Here is a 12917-nt window from a genome sequence, read left to right as displayed (position 1 = left end):
CTCGTTTACTATTTGTTAATTTTATATATTTATTTATTTTTAATTATAGTTCTATATATAACATAATTTATATTATTTAGTTAATTTTTCATAATAATATATATTATATTAAATAATAATTATGGAACATATATTATAAAAATTATAGGCTCGTTTAGGCTCGCGAGCCGGCTCGATCGACAAGTGAAGCTCGGGCTCATTTAATAAACAAGCTTAATTCAAGGATTGAGCTCGGGGCTCGGGCTCATTTAGGCTTGGCTCGAATGAACTTTTTCACGAGATGATCTCGAGTAGCAGCAGTGGCAGATCTTTAGACATAAATCTCAGGGGTAACGTTCAATTTTTTTTTACCGTAACACATACAATGTAAACTAAACAATTTCTCATCTTCGGTTTTTGAAAGCTTGAAGTTTAGCCATTACACCCTAATTTTTTATTTTATCAAGCGTTTATTTTTCGACTGCAAAAATTAAAGCATTGTTCAAATACTCATCACCCATTTGTTTGCGCACACCCGCATTGATAAGCTTTATTTTAGAAAAAAACATATTTCAACAGTTGCGGTTGCAGTCGATAAAACCAACACTAGCTTCAATATTCGATAAACTAAAGGAAAAGTGGTGTGCTTTTCGGTTTTCACCATTACATAAACACGGTCACACATTCCATTCAATCTTGCAAATTTATCATCTTTTTTTAAAATGTGATAGAAGGCCGTACGATCACCTAAAATACATCATCTTTTCATTACTAATATCATTCGGATACATCTCCGAAAAGGCCACTATCTTATATGTATCAAACATGGAAAACGAATCTCATAAATTTAAACTGGACATATTTTTTAACAAACTAGTTATATATAAACACAAAGATCTTAAAACATGAGATGAATGAGACATTTTTACAAATTAGAGAAAACAAGCACACTAAACAAAAGAAAAACAATATTCAAAGAAAATTAAATAAATATTTACACCATCTTTATACCTATATATCATCATCAACTTATTTCCTGAAAGCCTCCACCAAATACACTTCATTGTCTCACCAACCGCCTTCTTGGAGGCTTAACGAATCGTATTATATATATTTCAAAAGCAGCCCACGAGCCTGCTAGATCGAAATTGGAAACCAGGCTAGAATGTGGGCTTACGTTTAACGTGGTGGCGAGATTTCATCAGCATATATGGAAACACACGAATCAACGGCACCGGCTGCTAATAATATTTGGTACGGGTGGAAAGCTAGACAGCTAACAGGCCCGATTTTTTTGGCCATGAAAGTTGGCGAGTAGCGAATGGTGCCTAATTGTTCACCTTCAAGATTGAAGACTTTTATGAGTTGTCTGGCTGAGCCACTAGCTATAAGTGGTGCATGCCGGTGTATGGCTAATGCGGTTAATGAGCCACGGTGCGCGTCGATGGTTAAGTAGGAATCACTTTGGTTTCTGATATCTAGGAATTGGATGTCTCCTGCTTGAGATGCACTCACAATCTAAAATGACAAAGATTGTAATTTAGTTTTTAACAATAAAGCAATTTAAAAAAAGTAGCAAGTTTCGCCTTTTACCTTAGCTGGATCAAGTCCGGGTTGAAAACCGATTCCCACAACACGTTCGACTATACCATTAGCTCGAGTGTGGGGGCGGGTAACACAAACAAGCCTGAATCAAGCATATCGATTAGATAGAAACTTCGCAAAACAATTGCATATAAAAAACTAACATCAAACTTTAAATATAAACAAACCAAAGGTTCGGTGAACTGTTTGACGAGAAGTCCGTTTATGTTTGTTAGTTTACGTTTGTTTAAGATCGTTAGTTTACATTCGTTAATATATTCATTTTTAAAAACTTTTGGTCCATTACAACTTAGACTAGTTTTGAAAACTTTTGAAGTCCAAAACATTATTCTTCACATTACTCTTTAACTAATCTTAGCTCAGCTATATGTTCAATTATGTTTGTTCGTTTACCTTCGTGAACTGTTCATTTATACTGTTAACGAACACAAACAAGTTCTCTTTTTTTAACGAACGCCCCACAAACAAGAAAACCAGTTTGTTGAACTGTTCATGTTCGATCGTTTGTTCAGTTGAAGTTAAACGAACATGCTCCGTTTGTGTTTGTTTGGTTCGTTTAGAAGCCTACTAGCACATGGTTAGAAATTTTGAAAAAAACTATTTACCCATCAGGCGTTCTAATATCATATAATCTAACAGAACCGTCGACAAAGCCGGCTGTAAATTGACCCCCGTGAACTTGAGAAGCAGCCTAAAATTAAAAATAAAAAATAACAAAATTACGAACCGGTCATGACAAAAATAAAAATATATTTTAAAAAAAATAAAAAAAAATTTACCAGTGCTGAAATGGTGCAATCTGATGCAAGAGGTATAGAAGTTAAAAGTTGCTCTTTATCCAAATCCCATACCATAGTTGATGAAATTTCACCGGATGCATACTACAATGAACGAATAGCTTTAATAAAATTTGACTCGAAATTAATATTGTTTTAAATAAGTTGATTACCATATAGCCAGACTGCTGCTGCCAGTCCACTACAGCATTAACACTCCTGACACCGGGTCTATGACCATGAATAGAAGAAAATGCGGTTACTAGTTTTTGTTTGCCTCTAGAAATGTAATCTTTCCATATTCGCACATTTCCATCACCTGCGTTAATCAAATTGATAGTCTTAGTTAGAATATTTGAAAGGGAAAGAAAAAACGATGCTAGTTAGCATTAATATAAAGATGGATAACTTACTTGAGGCTACAAGCAGTAAGCTTTCATCAAGCTCGTTCACCAAACAAAGTTTTGATATCCCTTTATCCGGATATTCGTGGTTATTGAAACTGTTTAACAATGTTGCTTCCTCATAATTCCATACTCTAAAGAAATAAGACCACGGATTAGTGAATGTTTTTGAAGTAAGAATAAAATAAAAACATATGTTTGAACTGGATATCACTATTGATACTCATCATATGTTATAAAATGCAATCCAAGTATTAGAAAGTAGAAACAAAAAGAAACTACAGCTGGCGGACCTGATACATTCACCCTCATCTGCAGCAACCACTATTGGAGAAAAGGGCTGCAGCAAAGCCGTTCTAGCACCGCTTTCAAATTTCGTATCCCATCGAGCAATTGGATTATGCAGATTCGTACCAGCTGAAAAACATATAAAGTTATAAACTATAGAGTCAGTCAACTAAAGATGGAAGTTATTGACTATGAAATTAATTGTGTTATCTGGGACCTACATGAGCGTTGGCATCTTGTGATGTTTTCAAAAACAAGTCTTTCCCTTTCTTCACGTTTGATATCAATTTCATCAGTGTCTTCGTTTTCTGTAAGAAGTGGTTTCGAAAAATGGCTGCAGCTCCAGTTGTAAATAGTTGACTGAGGAAGAAAACTGCGATCTGATGAACCAGGGCCCGCATGTGAACCCAAAAGTGGGTCGGCTAGACCTGAGTCCATTAAATGTGGTCTGAATTCAAGGGAACAAACCCTTCGCATCCCAGTCAAATAACTCGGTCTTGGAGGACTAACAGGAGGTGTTCTAAAAGTCAACGGTAGATGGCCTGTTCCTAACACACATACAAAATATTTTAACTTTTAAACTTGGCCATTATAATTTGTAACACCATCCAAACACATATTATTACTAGGCCTGTAAACAAACCAAAAATTTGTGAATCGTTCATGAACCATTTGGCAGGAAATTCGTTTATGTGCGCACTTATTTAATATACGAATGAAGAAAAACAGAACTTTTTGTTTGTTCCGATGAACGAATGAACGTGAACAATGCTCCGTTAGTTCATTTATGTTCGTTAACGTTTGTCTACGTTCTTTGGTTTGTGTTTGTTTGTTAATGTATTCATTTAAATTATTAGATCCATTACAAATAAGTCTAATTTTATTACATTAAAATATCACCCACTATAACAGAGTCTAGTTTTATTAACTTTTTAGCCCCAACATATTTATATTCACCAATACTTTTAATTGGTGTTTTCTCAGTTATGCTTGTCCGTGTTCAATCATCTATGTTCAGTAATATTCATTCATTTGTGTTCATAAACCGTGTGTGTGTACTTTGTACTATTTAACGAATGAACATAAACAAACACGAACAAGAAACCCCTGTCGTATAAATGTTCACATTTGGGCGTTTGTTAGGTTAAAGTTAAGCGAACGAACACAAACATGACCCGTTCGTATTCATTCGGTTCGTTTACAGGCCCTTTTATGATCTCAACTAGGGCATGTATAACAATTAACATTAAGACGAAAAGTACCTCCATTCATATCAAACCAAGAAGATGAACGGGCTAATCCAGCTAGACTGTTGGCGGCTGATGACTCTCCCACCCGTTGACCGCCAGTGGCTGTGGCGGCTTTAGCTGACTTCGTCACCACTTGTTCGATTCCAATCATGGAAAGAACCCGTCGACCCATACTCGAAATCCGCGGTGACGGGTCTTTTGCTAACGTGCACATGGCAGATACACATTGTGTATACAATGCGTTGTCTAACTGTCTAGGTTTTGCATGATTAGTCGGTCCGTTTGTGATACAATCGTTTAGACTCCCGGGATCCAAGTGCTGTGATGAGTCATCAGAAAGTGGTGACCCATGCATAATACTAGATGCAGCAAGTGGGCTACTGGATGAAACCCGCCCGTCTCTCGTAACTGATTGGCTATCACCACCGACCCGTGACAACGGGCCAATTTGAGAATACTGGGTCGGAGTATTGTAACCGCTAACTGAATTCCTAACTGTAAAAGGAAAAGAACTCGGCTGCGGTTTCCAATATGTTGCAGCTATAGATTTCAGGTTTCGATTGTGGCCGAAAGCGAACCGCGCAAGAGCTGTAAATTCGGTTTGAACGTTAATAATTTATTCAAAGGGGTTTTAACAATACTAATGGGCTTCTGTCTGAAACAACAAAACATACCTACTGCCAGCTCAGCCCTAACTAATGGGCTTCCATCTGAAATAACACTCAAAAGGCTTTTAACAATACTAATTTCAGCCCCGACTTTTTCATCATCATCACGTTCATCATCTCCAACCTCCCGGGATGAATCAAATCCAACATCAAGTAAAGTGCCCAATGCAAATACAGCAGAAGCTCTGACCTGAAAATATTTTATTTTTCTAACCATTAGGAGAAAAAAAAAAGCAACAATTGACATTATCCAAGAAACTTTTGTTATAAAATAGCAATGTACATTTTATAGTGTTAGATTTGAAACTTGTACTTATTTTGAGTCATTTTAGTCATTGAAGCTTGTAAAACTGTTACAATTTAGTCACTTGATTAACACATAATCTCTTAAACCAGTTTATTTGTTGACATTGTGGTCTGCATGTACATTTAAAATAAACCATATTGGCACATCAATAAAAAGTGAATTTATTTTCATTAAAGTCAATAAAACAAGTTTAACAATTTACCATGTAACCAAATGACAAAATTGGCAGTGTTATAAACTTAGGGTAACTCGACAGAATAGTTACCATGTTTCCCAAATGTTTCATTAAAGTCAGTCAACTTTTGTCCCTCTAAAATCACTCAACTTTTATTAAGTGTTCCTATATTGCACTTTTTTTTGTAAATGTAAAACAATTTTAAAAAATCAAGTGAGGCAAAGGAAACATATATGGATCTTGTCCACTAGTAAGTGGATTGTTCTTTTCCAATTCAACTTTAATTAAACAATTAACTATATGGTTACAACAAATTCATATATTTCACGTCGATTTGTAAAAAGTAATCATAAAACAGTAACCAAGAGTCATACATGTTACATTTGCCTTGATTTCATTAAATTATAAAAATCTAACCTTTATAAAAAAAATCATACAGTACTGAAATACCTAATAGAAGGTCGATTAGCTTTAGAGGAACTAAAAAACTTTCAATGACTTTAGCGGAACAATTGGAAAACCTTGGTTACTGTTGTGTAAAGTTTTTCCCAAAAATAAATAACAAAAAATGGTACATAAATGAGTACTGCTAAAATGGAACACAAAAAACATCTAGAAAGTGTAATGATTAGCAAACCTCAGGTTGTGGCTCAGAAAGTAGAGGTGAAAATACAGCAGGAGCATTAGACTGCAGGGCTATAATTTGTGCTTCTGTGAAATCTTCCCAAAGTTTTCCCAAACAAAGACATAGCCACTGTAAAAACAGTGGTTCGGTATGAGTGTCATTGGGGACTGAACCACTTTGAAGATGCTTTAAACACACATGAATTAGGTTAGCTTCAATACAAGCTTCTTGACCCTTTCTGTGACCATCAACAATGACAGTTAAAACAAATGCAGCCATGGCTCGTTGTTCGGGGTATGCTTCAACACTATCCAAGAATCTGATGAAATATGTGTGGCCCCCATCCTTCACCAGATCCACCTGGCATGACTGTCATATAAAAAAAGTTTGACTTCAGTCAACACTATCATGCTATGTGAAAAGAAATACAAAGATGGCAATTCAACATTTTTACTTACGAATGGGTTGGTTCGGCTTATCGGCTATCTAAATGTTCACTTAATAGTTTTTTTATGAAAGTAATCTAAACTTAACCACATTTGGCACATAAAATATTGAAGGAAGATAAGCCGTTTTGACATCACGACATGTAATATTGAAGGACGATTAGCCATTTTGACATGTTATCCAACCCACGGTACCCACCCATCATTATAAGTTACTATTAGAGTGATCTTTTGACTTATGCTGACTCTATTTAGTTTATCAGAGGTAGTAAAATTTAGTTGATCCAACTAACACACTTGTGTTTGTTCCTCTTATATATAAGTGTAGTTAGTTCATTATATTCGTAACACATCAATATATGATCAATAAAATACCTATCTTCTCTCTCACTAAATCTGACCTCAACAGCTTTTAGTTACCTTATCAAGTGCTAGAATCTTTGTCCAGATGAACACAAGAATTTGTCTAAGTTCAGGTGTAGTCGTCTGCAATAGCTTCAAAACATATGGAAAGATTCCAACTGACAAGGCCTATAATTAAAATATATATATCTTTATAAGATGCCATTAATAACTTGTCACGTGCCAATGAAGATTATTCCTTTTAAGATAAAACAACCTACCAAATCAACAGCCCATGGACCCATATCAAGAAATTTTCCAAGAAGTACAAGTGCATGAGATCTATGGCATTGACTGAGTAAAACCTAAACAGTAACACATTTTTATCAGTCATCAATTTTCGAAAATGGGTTATTAGCTACTAGCTATATTAGTTCATTCAAATTTTAGATACCTGGAGAACAATAGGCAACTGCTCAGGCGGTTTCTTATGTTCAGAACCATGAGTGAGCCACACTTCAAATGCTTTCAACTGTTCTGTGAAAAAAGGACTCGGCTGACCCAAAAAAAAGTACCAGATTAAAAATTATTCAGCAACTTTATGCAAATCTAACTAAAGCAACTTAGTTATGCAAATTGCATACCTGAAACTCTGCATTAGGGTCCTCCAGCAATGCTGGAAGCTGAGAAAGACAGATTTCAGCAGCCATATCCCATGCATCCCTGCAATTCACATGATTAGAGAGCCATAACTATATTAATAAAAAAAATTACCAACATGCCTTGGGTATTTTAAAGAGCAGCATATTGTGACAGTGTAAATAAATGCACGTGCCTACCACATATGATGCTGATGAGTTGGAGGCAACATTGGATAAGAAACAGGTAAACAATTTGCAGAGCGCATAATTCTCTCAGCAAGTAAAAAGTTTCGAAACAAACTTGCAACCAACAGATCTTGCCTGAATAATCTCTGAAATAAATCTGCAAAAGATAATGAATTATTAAAATCAAGTGCTTGAAACAGAGAACTAGAAGCATAAAAAGAGTAGTATTGCCATCGAATTATCAATACCATGTGGCAGAACATTCCAGGCGATTGTATCCGTAACTGCAGTAAAAATCCAGTTCAGCTCACCAAGCAGTGTTTTACGGTCGGTTTGACGACCGGGGATTCGGTCTATAAGTGAATAATCAAGTGACTCGTGTAGTAAAGAACGGGTGCAAAACCTGGAGAGTTAAATGCTATCATAAGATCAGTGTGTACCATGAATCAAGTGAGTCGTGTATTAATATTATGTAACTTTGTGAGCATATAAAGTCAACAGGACCGGATTCGTATCAACGCATACTAAAATCAACTTTTTTTGAACTTTTAATCCAAACCCATTTTGACCTTTTGCCACGTCTCTAACCAACCAACTACCAAAAAACAATGCATGTTTTTATTGGAAGATAATCCTAATTAGTTAATGTGTGAATGTTGAAGGGCTAAATCGTAAGAAGTTTAAAAGATAGGTTTAGATTATTAGTTATGTTTATCTGTTATCAGTTAATGTTTACTGGATTTTGTGATCAAACTAAGATCACGTCTCTTTCTTTAAAATTGAAAAAACTTTCACACCAATACATGGACCCAAACCATCTATTTAATCAAACAAATTAAAATTAGTATAGCTAATAACTAAACCTATCTTTCAAAGTTCTTACGATTTTAGCCATTCAAAATTCACACATGATCTAAATAGGATTCTTATGCGAATGCTGTCTGACTAAACCGTAAAAGAGTATAAAGATAGATTTAACTTATCAGTTGTGTTTATCAGTTAAATTGCTTGATTTAATTGCACGTTTACCTAGCAGTTTACAGTCCTAGGTATTAGGTATGTTGGGAAGTTATTAAGCATACATAAATGATTAGAGTTCATGTAATTGGCGTGAAAGTTTATTCAATATTATGAAAGAGTCATGATCTTGTTTGTGTTGTTTATCAAGAAAGATCTGAGCCAACAGTTTTGACCCAAACCCATTTTCACCTCTTAACTTGATTATTTTGGAAATAACAGAATGATTTGAAAGAGTATTTACCATCTCAATGCCATCTTAATAGGGGTTGTAAGGCAAGAAGTAAACACATCAGCAGGAAACTCGTGACTTTGTGGTAAGGTCTCATGTGCTTCACAAGCTGCGAGTAAAATACAGTCACGTGGTGAAGTTCCTGAAGAACTTGATGGAGTCCAATCTTGAAGCTACAAAATTAATGCAATTAAAAATTTAGAATAAAATACTAATGATGTCAAAATTTAGCAAATATGTGATACCTCAATGAAGGCATTGACTATCAACCCTGCAGCCGAACAGTCAAAGACATATATCGATGGAGTCTTCAACCACGAATCAAGGTCGCTGATCGGTAAAGGTATATACTGTGTATAACTCTACAACACAAAAGCAAAGGCTTAGTCTAGCAAAACTAATTTTAACAAGGGCACAAAAAGACTCAAAATATAGAATATATATTACCCTGTTAAAAAACCATATTTCACCATTGGCAGTTGGCTTAGGTACACCATGACCATTATAATGAAATAAAACCCTTTCAGATTTTGCATATTTTCGACACGTGGTACAGAGTTTCTTCACTTCTTCCACTGTCGGGTCTAACTGACATTTGTATCTGGCCTGTTTCAATGTTCGGTAAAGTTAAGATGATAGTTGCATAGATATTTTTGAGTGTTATATGGTGTAAATTGTAATTAAGCAATAATCTCTCACCTTAGGTTGCCATCTTTCATACTGAATATTTAATGTCTTCCCAATTGTTTCAAGTGCTTTTTGAGGCGCCATAGAGAATGGGTCTGGATATAAAAACGAAAATGAAATTAGAATAATAGACATTTATAATCAACAAAAAGAGGAAACATGAACATTACAGTTATACCTATCCAGCACTCCAATCTGGCACAAGGTGAAATCTTTATAACATCAGGTGGGTCCACACTAATATTTAAACATAGCACAAGGGCAACACATCCTGTTTTCATCTGCAGTTCATAACAAAAAAATTAAATCTAACTAGAGAAGTGAATAAATAAAGCTTATATCCTGTTTTCATCTGCAGTTCATAGCCTAATAGCTTCTTATTAGTTATATAAAAAACTTGTGATAACACTATAAAATTGTAAGTTCCATTAGTTTATATATACTTCCAACTGCAACACTGCATTAAGCTGCCTGCTTTAATAAACCTCAAAACACAATCTCGCCTTTGTTTTAAGAATTTCTAGATAGTGGAGCTGTAAGTGTGTTTTGACTCGTCCATGTTTTAGGTTGATATTACAATAAGTCTAAAATGTGAGCAAAACCTAGAGCAGTTGCTTAACAATATAATCTGATTATTAAGCAATAACTAATTTGCCTGTAAGAAAATGATTAGCAGTCAACTGTATGCATTACTTTCAGATGTAAATCCCTGCTAATCTAATCTTAGCCAATATGTAACCTGTCTTATATAAGTTATAACCAGTGTGACCTTAAAATACTTTTAATACTCACATTAATCAATATGTATTCATCTTTTAAAACCATTCTACATCCTATTCCCCATATCTATCCCTCTACTCAGTTGAGTAATACTTCTTTATTCCTTGTTATTACTTTTCTCTTTCTTCCACTCACAACTCCTCATAAAAAAATACAGGGAATAAATATAAGGGATAAAAAGTGAGTCCCTAAATATTAGAACAGAAAGTGAGTCCCTAAACTTGATTGATGTTTTGGAGAATAGGATGTAGTGTCAAATTTGATTAAAACCTAAAAATTTCCCTAAATTACAGAGAAATGATTGATGTACTTGTAAGGAATGATATGTGAATGCTCTAACATATTTAGATCCTAAAGTGTTTCTCCATAACCTTCACTTCTCATTAATCAACATGATTTCATTAGCGATATTATATTATTAAACATCATCCCACAAGTCCATCATGAACTTGTTCCTAGCTAAAGCCACAAAACAAGGCAACAACTATACGACACTACCCCCAGTGTTATGGATTATAATATGAAAAAAAAGAACAGATCTTGCAATCACATGATTACACACTCACTAAAAGTATCTAAAAAACAAAGGTTTCTGCTACTGACACAATTAACTTGAACATACTAAGTTGGCTGATTTAGCATTACAAAAATAGAACCTTCTGCAATCTCTAAAACAAAGAACTTTATAACCACATGAATCCTGACTAACAAAATGAGACCACTTTTGCCTAGTATCCAACCCTAATATCATACTAATTGAAAATAAGCTGCAAGCATATATCTTGTTCACTAAAAAAGCAACTCCTGATAATAAAAAATGCAAGAAGCTACAAGCATTACAAAAACAGTTGATTCGAACATCTAAAGTTGCCTGCTTTAGCCTTACAAAAACAGAACCTTCTGCAAGTTTGTTGAAACTAACAAGTTAAGTTTAATACAAAATAAGCTGCAAGCATATATCTTTACTAAAAAAGCAACCCCTGATTATAAAAAAAACAACAAAATGAGACCACTTTTCCCTAATACCCAACGCCAATATCATATTAAGTTAAAAATAAGCTGCAAGCATATATCTTGTTCACTAAAAAAGCAACCCCTAATTATTATAAAAAACAACAAAATGAGACCACTTTTCCCTAATATCCAACATTAATATCATATTAAGTTGAAAATAACCTGCAAGCACATATCTTGTTAACTAAAAAGGCGCCTACTGCTAACATACTGATCATATACAATCATTAAAACGCAAAAAAAAGAAAAAAAAAACAACGAATTACCCGATCCTTAGGCCGCCATTTCGACACCAAACCACTTTCCGCCGGACCAGACGGCGTACACGCCTCAAACGCCTCATGTCTGAGCTCAGTCAACACAACATTCTGCGGCAAATACGCCATACTAGTAGCCGGCACAACCGTATTACTATTATTACTAACAACCGTCTCGGAATCCTCCCTATCCATATTACTACTACCACCACCACCATAATCCCCCATCCTCTGCACTACCGATTCCGTAGACGAATCCCTATCCCTAATATTATCATTATCATTATCATTATCATTATTATTATTAGTACTATTAGTATCCACTACAACAACAGTAGAATTCAAATTGATATGATTCGGATTCGAATTCGAATTCGGATACCGGTCGAGGTGATTCGAAAGTGAAAACCTAGATTCCATGAAATCGCCCAATGCCATTACAATTCGAATCAACTGAATCGGTAGCTAATCAACGAAGCCGGTGTTCCAACGGCACATGGAGATGATTGAATTAGAAGTATAAACCCTAGGTATGTGAATTGGATTGGATTGAATTGGAAGTGATGGTGGATGATTGAAGTATAAGGGCTAATAATAATAATAAGTTAATAATAAGTGATTAGATATTGAGATGAAGATGAAACCCTAAAGATATTAAGAAGAAGAAGAAGAAGCAAGCAGCATGTACAGTAGAAGTAGTAGTGCGGCTCAACACAACAGACGAGAGAAACAAAGAAAGAAAGACAGTGTTTAGAGAGAGAGAGAGAGAGGGGATATTATTATTATTATTATTATTATATGTTAACCTGTTGTAGGTTGAGCTGTTTAAAAAGTTTGTGTTTTGAAGCTCGGGCTCGTGATTTATTTGATAAAGGTTTGAATAAAAGTAGTAAAAAAAATTTGATTTGAAACGACCTGAGTCAAGCTGGCTCATTTTTGTAACAGAGCCAAGCTCGACCTCAACTCGGCTCGAGTCATGGCTCCGCTCGTTGGCTCGATCATAGGCTCGTTTTACTTCAAGCTCGAGCCGAGCCGGGCTGCCTCGTTTAATTTTGAGATCGAACACGAACCCACCCCGGCTTGACTTAATTACAAATTAAAGTCTTCGGTTTATTAACTAGAAATCAATTAAATTTAACGAATGATTACACTTTACCACTCGGATGTATCATTGTATGATGTAAGTTGTCCTCTTTCCAAAGAAGTCATAGGTTCTAGTCATGTTATAAACGAGTGGT

The 12917-nt window shown here is 35.0% G+C and overlaps 1 protein-coding gene across 1 annotated transcript; it reads right to left on the bottom strand.

Annotated features, from left to right (window-relative positions):
* Positions 1-544: 544 nt before the first annotated feature.
* On the bottom strand, positions 545-12280 carry LOC143583890 (regulatory-associated protein of TOR 1-like). Its single transcript, XM_077066073.1, has 23 exons — positions 11689-12280; positions 9807-9909; positions 9641-9723; positions 9389-9547; positions 9187-9303; positions 8954-9114; positions 7941-8095; positions 7705-7849; positions 7510-7588; positions 7320-7421; positions 7147-7230; positions 6944-7054; positions 6090-6446; positions 4977-5160; positions 4315-4890; positions 3274-3600; positions 3058-3181; positions 2774-2898; positions 2534-2679; positions 2364-2465; positions 2190-2275; positions 1573-1666; positions 545-1497 (listed from the first exon to the last, which is right to left on the bottom strand). The coding sequence occupies exons 1-23, from the start codon at positions 12115-12117 to the stop codon at positions 1159-1161; spliced, it is 4188 nt and encodes a 1395-aa protein (XP_076922188.1). The 5' UTR covers positions 12118-12280; the 3' UTR covers positions 545-1158.
* Positions 12281-12917: the final 637 nt, after the last annotated feature.

This window comes from Bidens hawaiensis, unplaced genomic scaffold (genome assembly GCF_021521415.1).
Source record: "Bidens hawaiensis isolate Kalapana, Puna unplaced genomic scaffold, B.hawaiensis_p1.1 tig00032715_1, whole genome shotgun sequence".
NCBI classification, from domain to species: domain Eukaryota; kingdom Viridiplantae; phylum Streptophyta; class Magnoliopsida; order Asterales; family Asteraceae; genus Bidens; species Bidens hawaiensis.
Note: the sequence above shows the minus strand (reverse complement) of the source record. Positions and strands in the feature narration are given on the sequence as shown.